Here is a 27,578-nt window from a genome sequence, read left to right as displayed (position 1 = left end):
CGGTTTTGTTGAAAACCAATCCAAAAATCCGAATATCCGAACCAAATAGTCCAATCCAAATTGTCCAATTGGATAATTCGGTTTTATCCGAATAGTGAACAGTCCTAGGAATTGATGAGCTAGAATGTGGTGGAGATTATTTTCTGATGCACGATGCACTGTAACAAGCTATTTTTTTAGATTCTCTCGTTTTTCACCGGGTGCAACACTTTACAAATGCATAAAACTATGTTTTACTGAAAGGAAATCGTTGAGTAACCCTTAGATGCCATGTCATAGTCCACATAAACAAACAAACGTTTCACTAATCGGTTAACCCACTAATAATCTTGTTTTGATTAAGTTAACCTAATCAGGACTCAGTTGACTTAGAAAAAGATAAGGACTAAATCGATTATGAAACCTATAGATAAAGTCTTTCTGGTATTCATATATTTGATTTTATGTTTATTTGAAGTTTTCTATATTTGTGTAAAAAAATTAAGGAAGCACTAAAGGTAAGTGTTTGTAATTCATTATCGGCGTATTACCAAGCCCATACTAACTAATTTCTAATTTTTAGATAAACATAAAATCAAATATAGAAAACTATATAACAAATGTAACAATTTTTTTATTCAAAAAATGATATACCAGTAATCTTTTCGCCAATTACATATTGACGCATTTATCTTGAGAACCCACTCCTTGATCGGTGATTAGTTTGTGAAAATCGGGTTTGTGGGTATTGGAACTGAAAAACCAGAACCGATTTACTCCTGGAGCGCCGGTCCTCGGTTCTTCCTTTGAGGGTCTTCGGTTTTGGTTCCAATCGGGTATGGTCCAGTTTGCATCGGGTTTGGAACCAGTCTCCACCTTTAATAAAACCGATCAACTAAATTGGCATATATTTTTATTATAAAAAAACTAGAATTAAACAAGTGAGTTTTACCAACTCGTGGTTTCCACTATGGTTGGCGAAGTCCACATCTGCAACGAAAACTCAAGTCTCACCAACCCCACCAACAAGGCCACAACCACAACCACAACCGCACCGGCACCATCCCTTCACCTTCCGATCCGATCCATGCCCACTCCCTATATATTCCCATACACCCAATCCTTCAATTTCAGATTCATTTCAATTTCAACCCACCATTAATCTCCATTTCACACTAACACACCACAGATTCCTCACAATGGCAACCACCGGAGAAACTCAGCCTGCAAAACACCAAGAAGTTGGCCACAAAAGCCTCCTTCAAAGCGATGCACTTTACCAATACATTCTTGAAACCAGTGTTTACCCGAGAGAGCCAGAATCCATGAAAGAGCTTCGTGAGGTCACTGCTAAACACCCTTGGTAAGTCATAATTTGTGCATGCATTTCCTAATGTTATAACATATTATGAGTACGTAACAGGATTACCATAAAAACATTGTGGGTGCTTTCCGTTGTCTAATCTGTTTTACTTGTACTACTAAATGCAGGAATCTTATGACGACATCTGCTGATGAAGGACAGTTTTTGAACTTACTTCTTAAGCTCATAAATGCTAAGAACACGATGGAGATCGGTGTTTACACTGGTTATTCCCTTCTTTCTACCGCGCTTGCTCTACCAGAAGATGGAAAGATATTGGCTTTGGATATAAACCGTGAAAATTACGAAATTGGCCTTCCGATTATTGAGAAAGCAGGTGTTGCTCACAAGATTGACTTTAGAGAAGGTCCTGCTCTTCCTCTTCTTGACCAAATGGTAGAAGATGCAAAATTCCATGGATCATTCGATTTTATTTTTGTGGATGCAGATAAAGACAACTATCTTAATTACCACAAGAGGTTAATCGATCTTGTTAAAATTGGAGGTGTGATTGGTTATGATAACACCCTTTGGAATGGGTCTTTGGTGGCACCCGCAGATGCCCCACTTCGGAAGTATGTTAGATATTACAGAGACTTCGTGTTAGAGCTCAACAAAGCCCTTGCTGCTGATCCAAGAGTAGAGATATGTCAGCTTCCTGTGGGTGATGGAATCACTCTATGTCGCCGAATAAGCTAATAACATATAACGGATCAACCAAAATAAACTTGTAAATGATTCACATGTTTGATTGATTATTTCCTTTCTGTAATGCGACAATTTGCATTCATGTTTTGAATTGCGTAATCATAATGTTAATTTTATATTTATATATCATTTAACCTTGTTGACAAATATTTGAAGTTTAGAAATATGTCATCAAACACAATAGGAACTCTATTTCGGTAATTGTATCTTGAATTGGTTGGCCTTTAATCTTATTGAAAATATTAAAAAATAATCAAAAGATTTCATCGTATCATGGTATTTAGCGACAGATTTTTTTTAAAAAAAAAAAGACGAATTTGGCGTTGGATACTTCGAAATTCAGTGACCAATAAAGCCGTGCTTCTTCCAATCAAGTTTACCACAAAATTTGAAACCCATCAAATGGCCACAAGCCCACAAATTTATCACTAGCTTGCGACAAATTTTTGCAACAGCCTAGCGACCAATGAAATGATTATGGAGGAATGTCTATTGTAGGTTATTAACCAGGACACTAACTGCTGCTTAAAGGGTCCGCCGCTAAAGGGTACTGTCGCTGCTAATGCCCGTCGCCGCTATTACCCTTCGCAATTTCCCTTTCTACCTCAACAAAACCTCGACTTTCTCCGTCCAAAGCCACATCATCGTCCACTACATCGATAATAAAGCTCATCATCGGCGACCCCAAAGGTATCACCGGCGACGTCACGTTAGCAGCACCGAAGCGCCATTTCCGGCGACATTAACAAGTGGCTGCGGTTTTTTTTTTTTTTATCTCTTTTTCTTTTCATTTCCTCCTCTCGCCACTGAATACAATTGTTGGTGTTGAAGGAATTTGGAGTATTCTGCCGAAATTTGAGATCCCCACCATGGTAGAAATGTTATTGTCAATCCCCACCAGCATTTAACCGCCACCTATGTTCTCGCCGGAATCTACCTTCACGCCACCACACCACAAGTTTTCGTTTTTCTATTTTATTACATATAATATGCTGATTTTGTGTATATAGAAGTGTATTTATATGTGGATGTGTATGTATATTTGTATTTTGGATGCATATGATGTATGTACATGTGATTATATATATTTATATATGCATCATATATGTGTATTTGAATGTGTATGATGTATGTATATGTGCTTTTGGATGTCTAGTATTTTTGTATATGTATATTTATATGTATAGATGATTTTGTATGTAGTTTGTGTATTTGTATGCAATTTAGAAACTACAATGCTATAACGAAAAAAACTGAAAAAACCAAAATAGGATGCTATAATGGAAAGTGTATTTGTATGTATATGTATGTATGTATTGATTGGAACATCATTTAACTTTTAAGGTCTTATGCTATAATGGAAAAAATGAAGGAAAAAAAAAAGCAGAATGTTATAATGGAAAGTGTATATATATATATATGTATATGCAATATGAAAGGAAAATCAAGAAAGTATTTAGTTTTAATTTTCAAAAATATTACTTATTTTATTTATTGAAAACCGCAAATTATTCATGATTGTGAATGCAAGCGACAAATAAAAGATGCTCAATTGTGTAGATCCAGATTATTCACACCTCCTTTTTTTTCACAGTTGCTGCAAATATATATGAACGCAAGCATCACATAAAAACATTCTTTTTCACAATGTTTTTGATTGAGAAATTTACAAAGGTCTAAAGATAAGAATGGAAATTGATGTGTGCACGTGTGTATCTTTGTGAGAGAGAGAGAGAGAGAGAGAGATCATCGGTGAATCATCAGTTTGCCAGGATTGCTCGGCTGCAATACTCCTCAACCCTCGAGAAATCACCTTGCACCTGTTTGAATGAATCAATCAGATCAAAATTGGCCAATAGATCGGAAGCCAAATGAAACTTGATCTATTAAAAGAAGAAATTGAAATCCATGAATGATGAATATTGTAAATTTCCTCTGTCAGGTATTTTGTGTAATTGTTGAGAATTAATGAATTGCCAGGGTTTGCTTTGATCATATTCTGATAATACACATATGTACCATGACTTCCATTATAATCGCCATTACCACCACCGCCTCCACAGATCTTTCCACCACCATCGCTTCTACCGGTGTGCAGGAACTCCTATGGCCATCCTGCCCCTCCACGCCAGTGTGATTGAAATTAACGATGAAGAAGGAATGGTGGATTGAATCTAGCCCATGTACACGAGACTCCACTGATCTGCACCTGGTAACCCGCAACAGAGGGTAGGTTCGGGATTTGAGCTTTTTACGGTAATCTTTGCCAAATTGAATGAAACTTCATCGAGTGTTGACTCTAGCCCATGTACACGAGACTCCAATGATCACATCCCATTCTGTGAACTCCCAATATATTTATGTAATTTCATCGAGTGTTGATAGCTGCCTAACTTTTTGTTTCAGGTCATTCATTTTTTGAAAGACATCGACGGCTGTATATAAGAAAAGAAATTAGGTTAAAAGTTAATGCTAGCATGATTATAGGGACTATTTGTGGAAGCTATTTATCAAATTACTAAAATACCCTTGTTTATTTATTTAATTATTTAAATTTTTATTTAATTTTGATTGGCTCACATTTATGAATACAATACCACAATAATTACTTTAAACACCTATATATATATATATATATATATATATATATATATATATATATATATATATATATATATATAGATATATATATATATATATATATATGAGCAAGACCGAAAAAAAAAATAATTAATGTTTAATTTATTTTTTAGATTTTGGAACAAACATTTTAGTGTTTTATTTGGATTAAAATTTTGTTTTAATCTTTTTTGATTTGATTTTATATTTCTTTTAATGTTGAAACTTGTAAGCCTGCAACATAATATATATATATATATATATATATATATATATATATATATATATATATATATATATATATGAGCAAGACCGAAAAAAAAAATAATTAATGTTTAATTTATTTTTTAGATTTTGGAACAAACATTTTAGTGTTTTATTTGGATTAAAATTTTCTTTTAATCTTTTTTGATTTGATTTTATATTTCTTTTAATGTTGAAACTTGTAAGCCTGCAACATAATATATATATATATATATATATATATATATATATATATATATATATATATATATATATATATATATATATATATATATATATATATATATAGTCAAGATCAAATAAGAAGGAAATTTTTGGTACGAAGGTAAGAAGTTTTTTTTCTACATATTTTTTTCGCAAACAAACAAAATGAATCATTAGATGATTCATTTGTAAGATGATTCACAAGAAAAAAATTTCAAAAAAACAACTCGATGATTCATTTATATAATGATTTTGTTGGTATTCACTAAAATTGTCATAAAAATGAATTTTTTTTCTTAATTTACTTAAAAATGAATCATATAGATGTTTTTTTGAGAATTTTTTCTTGTGAATCATCTTACAAATGAATCATCTAGTGATTCATTTTTTTTGTTCGTCAAAAAAATATGTAGAAAAAAACTTCTTACCTTCCTACTAAAAAAAATTTCTCACCGAATCTATATATATATATATATATATATATATATATATATATTCTTATTTACCCTGACATAGTTGGAATCTCTTAATCTCATTGAATAAACATGTGATAAAGAAAAATATAAAAAATAATAGACATGACAAGAATTGTAGTCTCTTGTTTCTTTGCCCATGTGCTAATTTGCCCTAACTTAACGTATAAAAGTATTAAACTATTTGATTTTATATTTGTTTAAAAAAAATTAAGTGTTTAAAGTAAGTGTTTGTAATTTGTTATCGGCATATTACTAATATATCATACTAAGAGCATCCATAATACAAGTTCAATGTGAGAGTTAAATGAATTGACATGCATAATTGACATTCAATGGATTAAACTCTACCATTATAGGATGTCATGTTGGTATTCAATAGATATGAAGTTCAATAGTCATTGAATTTTTCAATGGGAAACAGAAAATATTTTAACCATTAAATATATATTTCATTGAACTCTATTGAGTTCAATACATTGTAGGAAAATTAATATAAAGTTATTTAATAAGTAAAATGATGATGTGTTAATCCATTAAAATGATTAACATATGTAGATTTCATTCACTATAAAACTTTACCTATTAAACTCTATAGTCCATTAAACACTATACAATTTAATGGATTGTCACATCATTTATCATTTTCTTTTTATTTATTTTTATTTTTTTTAAAAAAATTAATTTGCATGAAATTAAAAATTAAAAACTACAATTAAAATTAACGTTAATTAAAAGTTTAAAATAAAAAATAATTTATATATATATATATATATGTGTGTGTGTGTGAGAGAGAGAGAGAGAGAGAGAGGAGAGAGAATATAGAGTTCAATGGGATTCAACTCCCCATTCTATTGAATTCTAGTCATTTTCCGACAATGAGGATTTTAACTTTAATTAGATTAAACTCCCCATTAAACCCACCATTAAACTCCCATTGGAGATCGCTAAGTTTAATACATTCTGAATGCAACAACTAAATTCTAACTTTTAAATAAACATAAAACCACATACATAAACTTTATAACAAATGTAACAATTTTCTTTTTCAAAAAAATTACATAACAGTACCCATTCGACAATTTACATATTGATGCAGTTATATTGCGAGCGGCAAGCCCAATCCTTGACAAGTGAAAAACAGAATCAGATTACTTCATGAGCTCCGGTCCCCAAATCTTCCTTTGAGGGTCTTTAGTTTTTGTTTCAATCGAGTTTTGTCCGGTTTGGGTCATCTTAATTTGGCATATCCTCTTAGGGAAAATGACTTAAGAGCCCAACAAATTTTTCAAACCATTCAAAAAATCTCAATCATGTTTTGTCTGTTCAAAAAAACCCAACGAACATAACTTTTTGTCTAAAAAGTCCAACAAAGTTCCAAACCGTTCAAGAAAATCCAAATTTTGTTTTGTTTAAGTTCATTGGGGGTTTTTTTAACAGTCAAAACATGATTAGAGTTTTTTAAACGTTTTGGAAACTTTGTTGGTCTAACAAGTCATTTTCCCGATACGGTAATAAGTCACGTCATCTCTTTCTCTTATTTGACTTTCCGGAAAGTGTAACTTAGTTGGGCTTTTTAGACAAAATGTTAAGTTTGTTGGGTTTTTTTAAACAAACAAAACATGATTGGGGTTTTTTGAACAGTTTGAAAACTTCGTTGGCTTGTTAATCATTTTCCCTATCCTCTTATTATAAAAAACTAGAATAAAACAAGTAGGTTTTAGCAACTCGTGGTTTCCACTATGGTTGGCTAAGTCCACATCTGCAACGAAAACTCAAGTCTCACCAACCCCACCAACAAGGCCACAACCACAACCGCACCGGCACCATCCCTTCACCTTCCGATCCTCCATGCCCACTCCCTATACATTCCCATACACCCAATCCTTCAATTTCAGATTCATTTCAAGTTCAACCCACCATTAATCTCCATTTCACACTAACACACCACAGATTCCTCACAATGGCCACCACCGGAGAAACTCAGCCTGCAAAACACCAAGAAGTTGGCCACAAAAGCCTCCTTCAAAGCGATGCACTTTACCAATACATTCTTGAAACCAGTGTTTACCCGAGAGAGCCAGAATCCATGAAAGAGCTTCGTGAGGTCACTGCTAAACACCCTTGGTAAGTCATAATTTGTGCATGCATTTCCTAATGTTATAACATATTATGAGTACGTAACAGGATTACCATAAAAACATTGTGGGTGCTTTCCGTTGTCTAATCTGTTTTACTTGTACAACTAAATGCAGGAATCTTATGACGACATCTGCTGATGGACAGTTTTTGAACTTACTTCTTAAGCTTATAAATGCTAAGAACACGATGGAGATAGGTGTTTACACTGGTTATTCCCTTCTTTCTACCGCGCTTGCTCTACCAGAAGATGGAAAGATATTGGCTTTGGATATAAACCGTGAAAATTACGAAATTGGCCTTCCGATTATTGAGAAAGCAGTGTTGCTCACAAGATTGACTTTAGAGAAGGTCCTGCTCTTCCTCTTCTTGACCAAATGGTAGAAGATGCAAAATTCCATGGATCATTCGATTTTATTTTTGTGGATGCAGATAAAGACAACTATCTTAATTACCACAAGAGGTTAATCGATCTTGTTAAAATTGGAGGTGTGATTGGTTATGATAACACCCTTTGGAATGGGTCTTTGGTGGCACCCGCAGATGCCCCACTTCGGAAGTATGTTAGATATTACAGAGACTTCGTGTTAGAGCTCAACAAAGCCCTTGCTGCTGATCCAAGAGTAGAGATATGTCAGCTTCCTGTGGGTGATGGAATCACTCTATGTCGCCGAATAAGCTAATAACATATAACGGATCAACCAAAATAAACTTGTAAATGATTCACATGTTTGATTGATTATTTCCTTTCTGTAATGCGACAATTTGCATTCATGTTTTGAATTGCGTAATCATAATGTTAATTTTATATTTATATATCATTTAACCTTGTTGACAAATATTTGAAGTTTAGAAATATGTCATCAAACACAATAGGAACTCTATTTCGGTAATTGTATCTTGAATTGGTTGGCCTTTAATCTTATTGAAAATATTAAAAAATAATCAAAAGATTTCATCGTATCATGGTATTTAGCGACAGATTTAAAAAAAAAAAAAAAAAAAAAAAAAAAAAAAAAAAAAAAGACGAATTTGGCGTTGGATACTTCGAAATTCAGTGACCAATAAAGCCGTGCTTCTTCCAATCAAGTTTACCACAAAATTTGAAACCCATCAAATGGCCACAAGCCCACAAATTTATCACTAACTTGCGACAAATTTTTGCAACAGCCTAGCGACCAATGAAATGATTATGGAGGAATGTCTATTGTAGGTTATTAACCAGGACACTAACTGCTGCTTAAAGGGTCCGCCGCTAAAAGGTACTGTCGCTGCTAATGCCCGTCGCCGCTATTACCCTTCGCAATTTCCCTTTCTACCTCAACAAAACCTCGACTTTCTCCGTCCAAAGCCACATCATCGTCCACTACATCGATAATAAAGCTCATCATCGGCGACCCCAAAGGTATCACCGGCGACGTCACGTTAGCAGCACCGAAGCACCATTTCCTGCGACATTAACAAGTGGCTGCGGTTTTTTTTTTATCTCTTTTTCTTTTCATTTCCTCCTCTCGCCACTGAATACAATTGTTGGTGTTGAAGGAATTTGGAGTATTCTGCCGAAATTTGAGATCCCCACCATGGTAGAAATGTTATTGTCAATCCCCACCAGCATTTAACCGCCACCTATGTTCTCGCCGGAATCTACCTTCACGCCACCACACCACAAGTTTTCGTTTTTCTATTTTATTACATATAATATGCTGATTTTGTGTATATAGAAGTGTATTTATATGTGGATGTGTATGTATATTTGTATTTTGGATGCATATGATGTATGTACATGTGATTATATATATTTATATATGCATCATATATGTGTATTTGAATGTGTATGATGTATGTATATGTGCTTTTGGATGTCTAGTATTTTTGTATATGTATATTTATATGTATAGATGATTTTGTATGTAGTTTGTGTATTTGTATGCAATTTAGAAACTACAATGCTATAACGAAAAAAACTGAAAAAACCAAAATAGGATGCTATAATGGAAAGTGTATTTGTATGTATATGTATGTATGTATTGATTGGAACATCATTTAACTTTTAAGGTCTTATGCTATAATGGAAAAAATGAAGGAAAAAAAAAAAGCAGAATGTTATAATAGAAAGTGTATATATATATATATATATATGTATATGCAATATGAAAGGAAAATCAAGAAAGTATTTAGTTTTAATTTTCAAAAATATTACTTATTTTATTTATTGAAAACCGCAAATTATTCATGATTGTGAATGCAAGCGACAAATAAAAGATGCTCAATTGTGTAGATCCAGATTATTCACACCTCCTTTTTTTTCACAGTTGCTGCAAATATATATGAACGCAAGCATCACATAAAAACATTCTTTTTCACAATGTTTTTGATTGAGAAATTTACAAAGGTCTAAAGATAAGAATGGAAATTGATGTGTGCACGTGTGTATCTTTGTGAGAGAGAGAGAGAGAGAGAGAGATCATCGGTGAATCATCAGTTTGCCAGGATTGCTCGGCTGCAATACTCCTCAACCCTCGAGAAATCACCTTGCACCTGTTTGAATGAATCAATCAGATCAAAATTGGCCAATAGATCGGAAGCCAAATGAAACTTGATCTATTAAAAGAAGAAATTGAAATCCATGAATGATGAATATTGTAAATTTCCTCTGTCAGGTATTTTGTGTAATTGTTGAGAATTAATGAATTGCCAGGGTTTGCTTTGATCATATTCTGATAATACACATATGTACCATGACTTCCATTATAATCGCCATTACCACCACCGCCTCCACAGATCTTTCCACCACCATCGCTTCTACCGGTGTGCAGGAACTCCTATGGCCATCCTGCCCCTCCACGCCAGTGTGATTGAAATTAACGATGAAGAAGGAATGGTGGATTGAATCTAGCCCATGTACACGAGACTCCACTGATCTGCACCTGGTAACCCGCAACAGAGGGTAGGTTCGGGATTTGAGCTTTTTACGGTAATCTTTGCCAAATTGAATGAAACTTCATCGAGTGTTGACTCTAGCCCATGTACACGAGACTCCAATGATCACATCCCATTCTGTGAACTCCCAATATATTTATGTAATTTCATCGAGTGTTGATAGCTGCCTAACTTTTTGTTTCAGGTCATTCATTTTTTGAAAGACATCGACGGCTGTATATAAGAAAAGAAATTAGGTTAAAAGTTAATGCTAGCATGATTATAGGGACTATTTGTGGAAGCTATTTATCAAATTACTAAAATACCCTTGTTTATTTATTTAATTATTTAAATTTTTATTTAATTTTGATTGGCTCACATTTATGAATACAATACCACAATAATTACTTTAAACACCTATATATATATATATATATATATATATATATATATATATATATATATATATATATATATATATATATATATATATAGATATATATATATATATATATATATATATATATATATGAGCAAGACCGAAAAAAAAAATAATTAATGTTTAATTTATTTTTTAGATTTTGGAACAAACATTTTAGTGTTTTATTTGGATTAAAATTTTGTTTTAATCTTTTTTGATTTGATTTTATATTTCTTTTAATGTTGAAACTTGTAAGCCTGCAACATAATATATATATATATATATATATATATATATATATATATATATATATATATATATATATATATATATATATATATATATATATGAGCAAGACCGAAAAAAAAAAATAATTAATGTTTAATTTATTTTTTAGATTTTGGAACAAACATTTTAGTGTTTTATTTGGATTAAAATTTTCTTTTAATCTTTTTTGATTTGATTTTATATTTCTTTTAATGTTGAAACTTGTAAGCCTGCAACATAATATATATATATATATATATATATATATATATATATATATATATATATATATATATATATATATATATATAGTCAAGATCAAATAAGAAGGAAATTTTTGGTACGAAGGTAAGAAGTTTTTTTTCTACATATTTTTTTCGCAAACAAACAAAATGAATCATTAGATGATTCATTTGTAAGATGATTCACAAGAAAAAAATTTCAAAAAAACAACTCGATGATTCATTTATATAATGATTTTGTTGGTATTCACTAAAATTGTCATAAAAATGAATTTTTTTTCTTAATTTACTTAAAAATGAATCATATAGATGTTTTTTTGAGAATTTTTTCTTGTGAATCATCTTACAAATGAATCATCTAGTGATTCATTTTTTTTGTTCGTCAAAAAAATATGTAGAAAAAAACTTCTTACCTTCCTACTAAAAAAAATTTCTCACCGAATCTATATATATATATATATATATATATATATATATATATATATATATATATATATATATATATATATATATATATATATATATATATATATATATATATATATATATATTCTTATTTACCCTGACATAGTTGGAATCTCTTAATCTCATTGAATAAACATGTGATAAAGAAAAATATAAAAAATAATAGACATGACAAGAATTGTAGTCTCTTGTTTCTTTGCCCATGTGCTAATTTGCCCTAACTTAACGTATAAAAGTACTAAACTATTTGATTTTATATTTGTTTAAAAAAAATTAAGTGTTTAAAGTAAGTGTTTGTAATTTGTTATCGGCATATTACTAATATATCATACTAAGAGCATCCATAATACAAGTTCAATGTGAGAGTTAAATGAATTGACATGCATAATTGACATTCAATGGATTAAACTCTACCATTATAGGATGTCATGTTGGTATTCAATAGATATGAAGTTCAATAGTCATTGAATTTTTCAATGGGAAACAGAAAATATTTTAACCATTAAATATATATTTCATTGAACTCTATTGAGTTCAATACATTGTAGGAAAATTAATATAAAGTTATTTAATAAGTAAAATGATGATGTGTTAATCCATTAAAATGATTAACATATGTAGATTTCATTCACTATAAAACTTTACCTATTAAACTCTATAGTCCATTAAACACTATACAATTTAATGGATTGTCACATCATTTATCATTTTCTTTTTATTTATTTTTATTTTTTTTAAAAAAATTAATTTGCATGAAATTAAAAATTAAAAACTACAATTAAAATTAACGTTAATTAAAAGTTTAAAATAAAAAATAATTTATATATATATATATATATGTGTGTGTGTGTGAGAGAGAGAGAGAGAGAGAGAGGAGAGAGAATATAGAGTTCAATGGGATTCAACTCCCCATTCTATTGAATTCTAGTCATTTTCCGACAATGAGGATTTTAACTTTAATTAGATTAAACTCCCCATTAAACCCACCATTAAACTCCCATTGGAGATCGCTAAGTTTAATACATTCTGAATGCAACAACTAAATTCTAACTTTTAAATAAACATAAAACCACATACATAAACTTTATAACAAATGTAACAATTTTCTTTTTCAAAAAAATTACATAACAGTACCCATTCGACAATTTACATATTGATGCAGTTATATTGCGAGCGGCAAGCCCAATCCTTGACAAGTGAAAAACAGAATCAGATTACTTCATGAGCTCCGGTCCCCAAATCTTCCTTTGAGGGTCTTTAGTTTTTGTTTCAATCGAGTTTTGTCCGGTTTGGGTCATCTTAATTTGGCATATCCTCTTAGGGAAAATGACTTAAGAGCCCAACAAATTTTTCAAACCATTCAAAAAATCTCAATCATGTTTTGTCTGTTCAAAAAAACCCAACGAACATAACTTTTTGTCTAAAAAGTCCAACAAAGTTCCAAACCGTTCAAGAAAATCCAAATTTTGTTTTGTTTAAGTTCATTGGGGGTTTTTTTAACAGTCAAAACATGATTGGAGTTTTTTAAACGTTTTGGAAACTTTGTTGGTCTAACAAGTCATTTTCCCGATACGGTAATAAGTCACGTCATCTCTTTCTCTTATTTGACTTTCCGGAAAGTGTAACTTAGTTGGGCTTTTTAGACAAAATGTTAAGTTTGTTGGGTTTTTTTAAACAAACAAAACATGATTGGGGTTTTTTGAACAGTTTGAAAACTTCGTTGGCTTGTTAATCATTTTCCCTATCCTCTTATTATAAAAAACTAGAATAAAACAAGTAGGTTTTAGCAACTCGTGGTTTCCACTATGGTTGGCTAAGTCCACATCTGCAACGAAAACTCAAGTCTCACCAACCCCACCAACAAGGCCACAACCACAACCGCACCGGCACCATCCCTTCACCTTCCGATCCTCCATGCCCACTCCCTATACATTCCCATACACCCAATCCTTCAATTTCAGATTCATTTCAAGTTCAACCCACCATTAATCTCCATTTCACACTAACACACCACAGATTCCTCACAATGGCCACCACCGGAGAAACTCAGCCTGCAAAACACCAAGAAGTTGGCCACAAAAGCCTCCTTCAAAGCGATGCACTTTACCAATACATTCTTGAAACCAGTGTTTACCCGAGAGAGCCAGAATCCATGAAAGAGCTTCGTGAGGTCACTGCTAAACACCCTTGGTAAGTCATAATTTGTGCATGCATTTCCTAATGTTATAACATATTATGAGTACGTAACAGGATTACCATAAAAACATTGTGGGTGCTTTCCGTTGTCTAATCTGTTTTACTTGTACAACTAAATGCAGGAATCTTATGACGACATCTGCTGATGGACAGTTTTTGAACTTACTTCTTAAGCTTATAAATGCTAAGAACACGATGGAGATAGGTGTTTACACTGGTTATTCCCTTCTTTCTACCGCGCTTGCTCTACCAGAAGATGGAAAGATATTGGCTTTGGATATAAACCGTGAAAATTACGAAATTGGCCTTCCGATTATTGAGAAAGCAGTGTTGCTCACAAGATTGACTTTAGAGAAGGTCCTGCTCTTCCTCTTCTTGACCAAATGGTAGAAGATGCAAAATTCCATGGATCATTCGATTTTATTTTTGTGGATGCAGATAAAGACAACTATCTTAATTACCACAAGAGGTTAATCGATCTTGTTAAAATTGGAGGTGTGATTGGTTATGATAACACCCTTTGGAATGGGTCTTTGGTGGCACCCGCAGATGCCCCACTTCGGAAGTATGTTAGATATTACAGAGACTTCGTGTTAGAGCTCAACAAAGCCCTTGCTGCTGATCCAAGAGTAGAGATATGTCAGCTTCCTGTGGGTGATGGAATCACTCTATGTCGCCGAATAAGCTAATAACATATAACGGATCAACCAAAATAAACTTGTAAATGATTCACATGTTTGATTGATTATTTCCTTTCTGTAATGCGACAATTTGCATTCATGTTTTGAATTGCGTAATCATAATGTTAATTTTATATTTATATATCATTTAACCTTGTTGACAAATATTTGAAGTTTAGAAATATGTCATCAAACACAATAGGAACTCTATTTCGGTAATTGTATCTTGAATTGGTTGGCCTTTAATCTTATTGAAAATATTAAAAAATAATCAAAAGATTTCATCGTATCATGGTATTTAGCGACAGATTTAAAAAAAAAAAAAAAAAAAAAAAAAAAAAAAAAAAAAAAAAGACGAATTTGGCGTTGGATACTTCGAAATTCAGTGACCAATAAAGCCGTGCTTCTTCCAATCAAGTTTACCACAAAATTTGAAACCCATCAAATGGCCACAAGCCCACAAATTTATCACTAACTTGCGACAAATTTTTGCAACAGCCTAGCGACCAATGAAATGATTATGGAGGAATGTCTATTGTAGGTTATTAACCAGGACACTAACTGCTGCTTAAAGGGTCCGCCGCTAAAAGGTACTGTCGCTGCTAATGCCCGTCGCCGCTATTACCCTTCGCAATTTCCCTTTCTACCTCAACAAAACCTCGACTTTCTCCGTCCAAAGCCACATCATCGTCCACTACATCGATAATAAAGCTCATCATCGGCGACCCCAAAGGTATCACCGGCGACGTCACGTTAGCAGCACCGAAGCACCATTTCCGGCGACATTAACAAGTGGCTGCGGTTTTTTTTTTATCTCTTTTTCTTTTCATTTCCTCCTCTCGCCACTGAATACAATTGTTGGTGTTGAAGGAATTTGGAGTATTCTGCCGAAATTTGAGATCCCCACCATGGTAGAAATGTTATTGTCAATCCCAACCAGCATTTAACCGCCACCACTGTTCTCGCCGGAATCTACCTTCACGGCCACCACACCACAAGTTTTCGTTTTTCTATTTTATTACATATAATATGTTGATTTTGTGTATATAGAAGTGTATTTATATGTGGATGTGTATGTATATTTGTATTTTGGATGCATATGATGTATGTACATGTGATTATATATATTTGTATATGCATTATATATGTGTATTTGAATGTGTATGATGTATGTATATGTGCTTTTGGATGTCTAGTATTTTTGTATATGTGTATTTATATGTATAGATGATTTTGTATGTAGTTTGTGTATTTGTATGCAATTTAGAAACTACAATGCTTTAACGAAAAAAACTGAAAAAAACAAAATAGGATGCTATAATGGAAAGTGTATTTGTATGTATATGTATGTATGTATTGATTGGAACATCATTTAACTTTTAAGGTCTTATGCTATAATGGAAAAAATGAAGGAAAAAAAAAAAGCAGAATGTTATAATGCAAAGTGTATATATATGTATATGCAATATGAAAGGAAAATCAAGAAAGTATTTAGTTTTAATTTTCAAAAATATTACTTATTTTATTTATTAAAAAGCACAAATTATTCATGATTATGAATGCAAGCGACAAATAAAAGATGCTCAATTGTGTAGATCCAGATGATTCACACCTCCTTTTTTTCACAGTTGCTGCAAATATATATGAACGCAAGCATCACATAAAAACATTCTTTTTCACAATGTTTTTGATGGAGAAATTTACAAAGGTCTAAAGATAAGAATGGAAATTAATGTGTGCACGTGTGTATCTTTGTGAGAGAGAGAGAGAGAGAGAGAGAGAGAGAGAGATCATCGGTGAATCATCAGTTTTCCCGGATTGCTCGGCTGCAATACTCCTCAACCCTCGAGAAATCACCTCGCACCTGTTTGAATGAATCAATCAGATCAAAATTGGCCAATAGATCGGAAGCCAAATGAAACTTGATCTATTAAAAGAAGAAATTGAAATCCATGAATGATGAATATTGTAAATTTCCTCTGTCAGGTATTTTGTGTAATTGTTGAGAATTAATGAATTGCCAGGGTTTGCTTTGATCATATTCTGATAATACACATATGTACCATCACTTCCATTATAATCGCCATTACCACCACCGCCTCCACAGATCTTTCCACCACCATCGCTTCCACCGGTGTGCAGGAACTCCTATGGCCATCCTGCCCCTCCATGCCAGTGTGATTGAAATTAACGATGAAGAAGGAATGGTGGATTGAATCTAGCCCATGTACACGAGACTCCACTGATCTGCACCTGGTAACCCGCAACAGAGGGTAGGTTCGGGATTTGAGCTTTTTACGGTAATCTTTGCCAAATTGAATGAAATTTCATCGAGTGTTGACTCTAGCCCATGTACACGAGACTCCAATGATCACATCCCATTCTGTGAGCTCCCAATATATTTATGTAATTTCATCGAGTGTTGATAGCTGCCTAACTTTTTGTTTCAGGTCATTCATTTTTTGAAAGACATCGACGGCTGTATATAAGAAAAGAAATTAGGTTAAAAGTTAATGCTAGCATGATTATAGGGACTATTTGTGGAAGCTATTTATCAAATTACTAAAATACCCTTGTTTATTTATTTAATTATTTAAATTTTTATTTAATTTTGATTGGCTCACATTTATGAATACAATACCACAATAATTACTTTAAACACCTATATATATATATATATATATATATATATATATATATATATATATATATATATATATATATATATATATATATATATATATATATGAGCAAGACCGAAAAAAAAGATAATTAATGTTTAATTTATATTTTAGATTTTGGAACAAACATTTTAGTGTTTTATTTGGATTAAAATTTTCTTTTAATCTTTTTTGATTTGATTTTATATTTCTTTTAATGTTGAAACTTGTAAGCCTGCAACATAATATATATATATATATATATATATATATATATATATATATATATATATATATATATATATATATATAGTCAAGATCAAATAAGAAGGAAATTTTTGGTACGAAGGTAAAAAGTTTTTTTTCTACATATTTTTTTCGCAAACAAACAAAATGAATCATTAGATGATTCATTTATAAGATGATTCACAAGAAAAAATTTTCAAAAAAACAACTCGATGATTCATTTATATAATGATTTTGTTGTTATTCACTAAAATTGTCATAAAAATGAATTTTTTTCTTAATTTACTTAAAAATGAATAATATATATGTTTTTTTGAGAATTTTTTCTTGTGAATCATCTTACAAATGAATCATCTAGTGATTCATTTTTTTTTCGTCAAAAAAATATGTAGAAAAAAAACTTCTTACCTTCCTACTAAAAAAAATTTCTTACCGAATCTATATATATATATATATATATATATATATATATATATATATATATATATATATATATATATATATATATATATATATATTCTTATTTACCCTGACATAGTTGGAATCTCTTTATCTCATTGAATAAACATGTGATAAAGAAAAATATAAAAAATAATAGACATGACAAGAATTGTAGTCTCTTGTTTCTTTGCCCATGTGCTAATTTGCCCTAACTTAACGTATAAAAGTACTAAACTATTTGATTTTATATTTGTTTAAAAAAAATTAAGTGTTTAAAGTAAGTGTTTGTAATTTGTTATCGGCATATTACTAATATATCATACTAAGAGCATCCATAATACAAGTTCAATGTGAGAGTTAAATGAATTGACATGCATAATTGACATTCAATGGATTAAACTCTATCATTATAGGATGTCATGTTGACATTCAATAGATATGAAGTTCAATAGTCATTGAATTTTTCAATGGGAAACAGAAAATATTTTAACCATTAAATATATATTTCATTGAACTCTATTGAGTTCAATACATTGTAGTAAAATTAATATAAAGTTATTTAATAAGTAAAATGATGATGTGTTAATCCATTAAAATGATTAACATATGTAGATTTCATTCACTATAAAACTTTACCTATTAAACTCTATAGTCCATTAAACACTATACAATTTAATGGATTGTCACATCATTTATCATTTTCTTTTTATTTATTTTTATTTTTTTTTAAAAAATTAATTTGCATGAAATTAAAAATTAAAAACTAAAATTAAAATTAACGTTAATTAAAAGTTTAAAATAAAAAATAATTTATATATATATATATATATATATATATATATATATATATATATATATATATATATATATATATATATATATATATATATGTGTGTGTGTGAGAGAGAGAGATAGAGAGAGAGAGAGAGGAGAGAGAGAATATAGAGTTCAATGGGATTCAACTCCCCTTTCTATTGAATTCTAGTCATTTTCCGACAATGAGGATTTTAACTTTAATTAGATTAAACTCCCCATTAAACGCACCATTAAACTCCCATTGGAGATCGCTAAGTTTAATACATTCTGAATGCCACAACTAAATTCTAACTTTTAAATAAACATAAAACCACATACATAAACTTCATAACAAATGTAACAATTTTCTTTTTCAAAAAAATTACATAACAGTACCCATTCGACAATTTACATATTGATGCAGTTATATTGCGAGCGGCAAGCCCAATCCTTGACAAGTGAAAAACAGAATCAGATTACTTCATGAGCTCCGGTCCCCAAATCTTCCTTTGAGGGTCTTTAGTTTTTGTTTCAATCGAGTTTTGTCCGGTTTGGGTCATCTTAATTTGGCATATCCTCTTAGGGAAAATGACTTAAGAGCCCAACAAATTTTTCAAACCATTCAAAAAATCTCAATCATGTTTTGTCTGTTCAAAAAAACCCAACGAACATAACTTTTTGTCTAAAAAGTCCAACAAAGTTCCAAACCGTTCAAGAAAATCCAAATTTTGTTTTGTTTAAGTTCATTGGGGGTTTTTTTAACAGTCAAAACATGATTGGAGTTTTTTAAACGTTTTGGAAACTTTGTTGGTCTAACAAGTCATTTTCCCGATACGGTAATAAGTCACGTCATCTCTTTCTCTTATTTGACTTTCCGGAAAGTGTAACTTAGTTGGGCTTTTTAGACAAAATGTTAAGTTTGTTGGGTTTTTTTAAACAAACAAAACATGATTGGGGTTTTTTGAACAGTTTGAAAACTTCGTTGGCTTGTTAATCATTTTCCCTATCCTCTTATTATAAAAAACTAGAATAAAACAAGTAGGTTTTAGCAACTCGTGGTTTCCACTATGGTTGGCTAAGTCCACATCTGCAACGAAAACTCAAGTCTCACCAACCCCACCAACAAGGCCACAACCACAACCGCACCGGCACCATCCCTTCACCTTCCGATCCTCCATGCCCACTCCCTATACATTCCCATACACCCAATCCTTCAATTTCAGATTCATTTCAAGTTCAACCCACCATTAATCTCCATTTCACACTAACACACCACAGATTCCTCACAATGGCCACCACCGGAGAAACTCAGCCTGCAAAACACCAAGAAGTTGGCCACAAAAGCCTCCTTCAAAGCGATGCACTTTACCAATACATTCTTGAAACCAGTGTTTACCCGAGAGAGCCAGAATCCATGAAAGAGCTTCGTGAGGTCACTGCTAAACACCCTTGGTAAGTCATAATTTGTTCATGCATTTCCTAATGTTATAACATATTATGAGTACGTAACAGGATTACCATAAAAACATTGTGGGTGCTTTCCGTTGTCTAATCTGTTTTACTTGTACTACTAAATGCAGGAATCTTATGACGACATCTCCTGATGGACAGTTTTTGAACTTACTTCTTAAGCTTATAAATGCTAAGAACACGATGGAGATAGGTGTTTACACTGGTTATTCCCTTCTTTCTACCGCGCTTGCTCTACCAGAAGATGGAAAGATATTGGCTTTGGATATAAACCGTGAAAATTACGAAATTGGCCTTCCGATTATTGAGAAAGCAGTGTTGCTCACAAGATTGACTTTAGAGAAGGTCCTGCTCTTCCTCTTCTTGACCAAATGGTAGAAGATGCAAAATTCCATGGATCATTCGATTTTATTTTTGTGGATGCAGATAAAGACAACTATCTTAATTACCACAAGAGGTTAATCGATCTTGTTAAAATTGGAGGTGTGATTGGTTATGATAACACCCTTTGGAATGGGTCTTTGGTGGCACCCGCAGATGCCCCACTTCGGAAGTATGTTAGATATTACAGAGACTTCGTGTTAGAGCTCAACAAAGCCCTTGCTGCTGATCCAAGAGTAGAGATATGTCAGCTTCCTGTGGGTGATGGAATCACTCTATGTCGCCGAATAAGCTAATAACATATAACGGATCAACCAAAATAAACTTGTAAATGATTCACATGTTTGATTGATTATTTCCTTTCTGTAATGCGACAATTTGCATTCATGTTTTGAATTGCGTAATCATAATGTTAATTTTATATTTATATATCATTTAACCTTGTTGACAAATATTTGAAGTTTAGAAATATGTCATCAAACACAATAGGGCGCTTCGTGGGGTATTCTGGGCTTTACAATTGATACCGGGGGTTTGCGGGATGTTAAGATGAAGAAAATATGGGTTTAGGGGTTAAAAGTGACAAAATTCCAAAAGTAACCGGGAACCCTCGCAGGTACCCTTCTATTTATAGGGTCCGAAATTTTGATCCAAGGGCTGAGAAGTCTCCTGTTCCGACGGCTAAGAAGGCTCGCAGGGGGTTGGCTCGGACATGGCTCGCACATGGCTCGCACATGCGAGGGCTCGTTGGCGGCTTCTAAGTGGACCGCGGCTTACTGGCGTACCTGCGAGGCTCGAAGCTAGGCTATGCGAGGCTCGGACACACGCGGTAGCAGGGCGAAGCTTCGGCTGGGGAGTTGGCTGCTTCGGATTGGGCCTCCTCCTCGGTCGAATCAGAAAAGGACACGTGGCTCGCATGACTCAGCAGCCTCGGTGACTCAGCAGCTTGATGACTCAGCAGGACACGTGTCACATTCTAAGCGAGGGTGAGGTGGCAAAGTGTGACTATGCGAAATTTCTCGGTTTTCGCGCCAAAACTTCTAAAATCCATAACTATCGCATACGAGCTCCGTTTTTTATGTTCTTTATATGCACGCGTAGCTAAAATTACGCTCTACAACTTCCGTTTAGACTTTGTCGGCTAATTTTGACTTTAAATTTTATATTATTATTTTTAACAGACCGGGATAGGAAATCTGTTAAAAATTCATAACTTTTTCATCCGACGTCCGTTTTCGTCAGACTTTTTACCGTTGTGCTCCTAATGACGAGACCTTCAATTCTCGTTTAGGTTGTGTCGGCTAAAAAGCTCTCGATCTAAAATTCGAGTTTTTAGCTGTCTACTGCTACGCTGAAACTTCGAAAAATCATAACTTCCTCATACGAAGTCAGATTTGGGCGTTCTTTTTATCAAACTTCTCGGTTTAACGAATACTACGACTTTCGTTTAGATTACTAAGGCTAAAAAGTAGTTTATCGAAAACTCACTTTTTACGACATTCAGCACCGTGCCGGTTTTGTCGCGAAACTTCGACAGGTCATAACTTCTTCGTTATAACTCGGATTTTGGTATTCTCTATATCCCCGAAATCCTTGTTTCGACCACTACAACTTTATGTAAAGATATCGGGCTTATCTCACACTTTAATTTTGACACTTATTTTTATTCTTAATTAACTAAGCCCTAATAATTAAGCATAAAACACATAATTCACATAATTCCTTTTTCATTTCTTCAAAATGAGTTACAAAGGTTAACCTAGACTATCAACTCAATATAAATGCCTAGGCTATAAACACGAGTGTTACAATTCTCTCCCCCTTAGGATGATTCCATCCCCAGCAACTGATCATGTCACTCTCCGTTTCCCAAGTGAGATTTGGTCCATTCGTATGTTTCCAACGCACAAGCACTAAATCGACCATCTTGCGTCGCAACTTCATAGTCTTACGGTCAACGATTGCCTCAGGTTCTTCGATCAACCTCTTGTTTTCATCCAACCTTAACTCAGAAATCGGAATTATGTCGGGCACATCTCCTGTGAACTTTCTCAAGTAGCACACATGAAAGGTGTTATGAATACCCTCTAGTTCTTCCGGTAACTCTAGCTTGTAATCTTGATTCCCGATTCTCTGAAGAACTTTAAATGGCCCAATAAACCTTGGACTCAACTTCCCTCTCTTACCAAATCTTATAAGTCCATTCCACGGCGAGACTTTAAGTAAAACCGAATCTCCAACATCGAAGGATATCGGTTGTCTTTTCTTGTCAGCATAACTCTTTTGTCGATCTTGAGCAGCTAACATCCTTTCCCTTATCACTTTCAACTTTTCGGCACTCTGATGGACTATTTCAGGTAACATAAACTGCTTTTCCCCAACTTCCAGCCAACATGATGGCGTTCGACACTTTTCCCCATACAAAGCGTGATAAGGTGCCATCTTAATGCTTGAGTGGAAACTATTATTATAGGAGAATTCTACTAAAGGTAAGTGTTCATCCCAGTTACCTTGGAATTCTAGGGTACATGCTCTCAGCATATCCTCCAATGTTTGAATTGTTCGCTCGCTCTGACCATCGGTTTGCGGATGGTAAGCTGTACTCAAACACAACTTGGTACCCAATTCCTCTTGTAGACTCCTCCAAACCTTGAGGTAAAACGGCTATCACGATCGGACACAATCGTTAACGGAACACCGTGAAGCCTCACAATTTCCTTCACGTAAGAATTCGCAAGTTTCTCCATAGACCATTTCTCTTTCGCTGCTATGAAATGCGCACTCTTAGAGAAGCGATCAACGACCACCCAAATCATGTCGTGGCCGTTCCTTGTTCTGGGTAGTTTAGTCACAAAATCCATGGTGATGTCTTCCCATTTGCCCATGGGTACGGGCAAAGGTTCTAAACTCCCATACGGTTTCTGATGTTGTGCCTTAACCCTAGCACATGTTACACACTCGGCCACATACTTAGCAACATCGAGCTTCATCGTCGGCCACCAATAATAGGGTTTTAGATCCCTATACATTTTCGTATGGCTGGGATGAATCGAGTACATGGTCTTGTGAGCTTCTTCCATCAGAAGATCTCTTATTCCGCCCGTCTTAGGTACCCAAATTCTATCTTGAAATACCTTCAACCCTTGATTGTTTGTACCGAACACTAACGTTTTGCCCAAACGTTCTTCCTTTCGGTCATTTTTCTCTAAAGCTTCCTCTTGAGCTTTCTTTATACTTTCCACAATTGTTGAGACAACTTCAATTCTCAACGCTCCTGGCCTTTTCTTTTCAAGGTTTACCTTCCGACTGAGAGCATCAGCAACCACATTTGCTTTACCAGGGTGGTAAAGTATTTCACAGTCGTAGTCCTTAAGTAACTCTAGCCAGCGTCGTTGCCTCATGTTCAATTCCTTCTGATTAAAGAGATATTGGAGACTCTTATGATCAGTGAAAAGTTTACACTTGGTGCCATAAAGATAATGCCTCCATATCTTCCAGGCAAATACTACCGCTGCCAACTCCAGATCATGAGTAGGGTAGTTCTTTTCATGTTCCTTCAATTGCCTCGATGCATACGCGATCACTTTATCCCTTTAGGTCAGAACACAACCTAACCCAACTCCAGATGCATCACCGGCGACGTCACATCAATGGCGCCGAAGCACCATTTTTCCGGCGACATTAACATGTGAGACTTCGGTTTTTTTTTCTCTTTTTCTTTTCATTCCCACCTCTTCACACTGAATATACATGTTGGTTGAAGGAATTACGAGTATTTTGCCGGAAATTTGAGATCCCCACAAAGGTAGAAATATTGTTGTCGATCCCCACCAGCATTTAACCGCCACCACCATTGTTCTCGCTGGAATCTGCCTTCTGTAACACTGTGATTTTTCACCCAAAGGTTTTTTTAAACATTTTTTAACAGATTACATTTGGGGAAGACTTATTATGAATATTTCAAAAACATCACCAATGTTACCTTAATGTCAAAACAAACCCATCAAAATTTAAAAGTTCACAAAAACAAAATGAAGAAAACTCAAAATGTCCAAATTGTATGATATCTAAAGATACCAAATACTTCTACCCAAAGAGTTCCCATTCTCACCGAGGCATCATGTCAAGCTATATGTTCCAATGCACAATAACCAACAAGCAAAGAACAAGTGTTAACATAAGCTAATTGAGTTAATTAGAGTACAGTGTTAAAAGAACATACATATCATAATAGGATCACACAATACATTCTCACACAATCAAATACTCACAAGCAAGACATAACAACATCACACCGCATATCCAACACTGTTTAGCTCATTTAATTTTATTCTTCTCTTAGAAATTCTTATTGTCAGTTACTCTCCTCAACCATGTTGTAACTAATTTTCTATCTTTTCACCGCTATAATATTATTATATAATATTTTTCTCCACTTTATTTTAATAATTACTCACCGCTTACCATCACTGTAATTATTATAGTAATACTTCCTAGTTAGGGTTGATTTATTCACTTCAAGCCCCAAGGGAAGTACCAAATTCGTTACTAACATGACCGGCACGACCTAATGCACTAGGTGAGGTGCGACTCTCACTCGTAATCATTGCTCCCGGTTCTCTACATACGCTACTCCGACTTTGGACATACGTATACATGTGTTATCATTAACTATTGGTCTAAAAGGTGCCAATTCCACCGCGTTACACCTCTCAATCTCACATGATGTTTGCGCTGGCCCCACCGCTAGACCACATCACTCCAGTCTGCCCATCGTTCAAACCATCTCTTGAATGTTCTCCTAGAAAAATCATTTGACGCCTCTTTTGCTTAAGCTCTTTTCCCGTAGCTGACGTTCAACCCAGCGGGTCCCCCCAATAATCCAGATAGGATATATACATATGTCTAGGTTACTACCCTTCGCTCTGCTAGTGTATTCCCTCTTTTTGAATTTAATAATAATTAATCAATTAAGGAATTACACTTTTACCCTCTACAAGTAACATGAAAATATTATGATTTTTCCTTTATAACATATTACCTCTTTAACGGCTCATTTTCATGTAAACATGAAATATTTTATTATTTAATTATTACGTTTTACATCACACACCACTTTCATACACAACACTTCAATAATGATTTTACAACACTAGCATGATTGTCCTAAAACAACTTAGGCAAATATTTTGAAACAAATATTGACATGCTCACATCACATGATATCCATGTACAACACTCAATCTAACAATGGCCTTATCACACAATTCACATCCAACAAATAAGAAAATAACATGCTAACATCATAGATTCTCTTACGCTTAAAGAAATACAGCATTCATCTCACATTATTTAATACCAATGGGGCACATACATCCTAGGTAACTAGGTTAATCCATTGCCATCTAAGATATGGGATTCTGCTAACAATGTACTTTAAAAATCCACGTAATTAACTCACATTTGCCAAAGATGTGTCCCCCTCACACTTTGTAACATCGTGTCATTGATGTATTTCCATTTTAATCTCTAAGTACGAGAATATATTTCATTTTAGACCTTGGTTGTGAATTAATTGCTAAATTGAACCCTAATGGCATTTTTGTAATTATTGGAGGTTGAGCACTTATGCTGGCGTTCCTTGGGAACGGTGGGCGTAGGTTGCCAAGGTGAAAACCCTGATTTTTAGGGTTTGGACCCTATTTAATCATTCTTATGGACTGCAACCCACTTCTCTCATCAACCCTACCCCATTTTGACCCTTTAGCAAACTCTAGTCCATTTGAGGCCATTTTTGAGCTTCGTGAGTGCGTATGCTTTGGTGTTCTTGAAGGAGGAAGGAAGAAGAGGATATCACCCTAGAAGTGTAGAGCACTTTGGATCTAGAATCACATAATCTTCGGGCACTCTTTGAAGGTAAATAGCTTTTAACTTGATAAAGCTATGCTTAGATCTAGTATATCCGTGAAGTTTATACTCTTTTGGTCCCATTAATTTTGGTTTTTTGAGTATGAGCTACTCCAATCCATTTAGGATGTCCTTTCTGACGTTTTAAGAGGTCTAGAAGCATAAAAATATGATCTTGGCTCTTAGTTCTTCCCAATGCATGAGTTAGGTTGTCTTAATGGCATAAGATGATGGGGTTTTTAGTACTTTGCACTTAATGGCCATACAATACAATAAAGTTGGAAACTTTATTATCAAGTACAATAATTGGGGCTTGGATCTGTAATTTGGACGTAAGCGCTAAAGTATTAAGCACTTAATGAGTTGGGAAGGAATTCAGCCATGTACGTTGGGTGTACCAATTGGTACGTTGCACGTATGCGGTCAAGCCCCCACATATGGTCAACGGCCGAGTATGCCCCACGTTCAGCTGGGAGCATCCAGCATAGTCAGGTGGATTAACTCGACTGGTATGTTGACTTTTACCAGGATTTGACCAATTTTTACAAAAAGGTACTGTGGGTATTTTGATATTAATTTAATTTCGGCAATCATAAAAATAATAGGTGACGGGTAAATCCGGTATTCGAAGCAGAGATTTATTCAACTTTAGTTCGGATTGAGATGTGAGTTTTCATCACTGTACTTGTGGGTCAAAGGCACCAAGGTCGGCCCAATGGATGGATATCCTGTTATATAC

The 27,578-nt window shown here is 33.6% G+C and overlaps 2 protein-coding genes and 2 pseudogenes across 3 annotated transcripts; all 4 read left to right on the top strand.

Moving 5' to 3' along the window:
- Positions 1-1,107: 1,107 nt before the first annotated feature.
- Positions 1,108-2,179, top strand: LOC128132220 (caffeoyl-CoA O-methyltransferase). 2 transcript variants are annotated; one of them, XM_052768520.1, is made up of 3 exons: positions 1,109-1,342; positions 1,471-1,709; positions 1,791-2,179. In XM_052768520.1, exons 1-3 carry the CDS (start codon positions 1,179-1,181, stop codon positions 2,039-2,041), a joined length of 654 nt encoding a protein of 217 aa, XP_052624480.1. In that variant the 5' UTR covers positions 1,109-1,178; the 3' UTR covers positions 2,042-2,179. The 2 variants fall into 2 exon arrangements, with proteins under 2 accessions (XP_052624481.1, XP_052624480.1); XM_052768521.1 differs by having other exon boundaries at positions 1,108-1,342; positions 1,471-2,179.
- A 5,324-nt stretch (positions 2,180-7,503) lies between these two features.
- Positions 7,504-8,570, top strand: LOC128132219 (caffeoyl-CoA O-methyltransferase-like; annotated as a pseudogene).
- Positions 8,571-14,019: 5,449 nt separating this feature from the next.
- LOC128132218 (caffeoyl-CoA O-methyltransferase-like) lies at positions 14,020-15,086 on the top strand (annotated as a pseudogene).
- Positions 15,087-20,299: 5,213 nt separating this feature from the next.
- Positions 20,300-21,366, top strand: LOC111887149 (caffeoyl-CoA O-methyltransferase). The gene is given in 3 exon segments (XM_052768519.1): positions 20,300-20,533; positions 20,662-20,864; positions 20,867-21,366. Coding segments are annotated over 3 exon segments (729 nt in total). The 5' UTR covers positions 20,300-20,369; the 3' UTR covers positions 21,229-21,366.
- The last annotated feature ends 6,212 nt before the right edge of the window (positions 21,367-27,578 follow it).

Source organism: Lactuca sativa, chromosome 2 (genome assembly GCF_002870075.4).
Source record: "Lactuca sativa cultivar Salinas chromosome 2, Lsat_Salinas_v11, whole genome shotgun sequence".
Taxonomy (NCBI): domain Eukaryota; kingdom Viridiplantae; phylum Streptophyta; class Magnoliopsida; order Asterales; family Asteraceae; genus Lactuca; species Lactuca sativa.
This window is presented reverse-complemented; position numbering and strand designations above follow the sequence as displayed.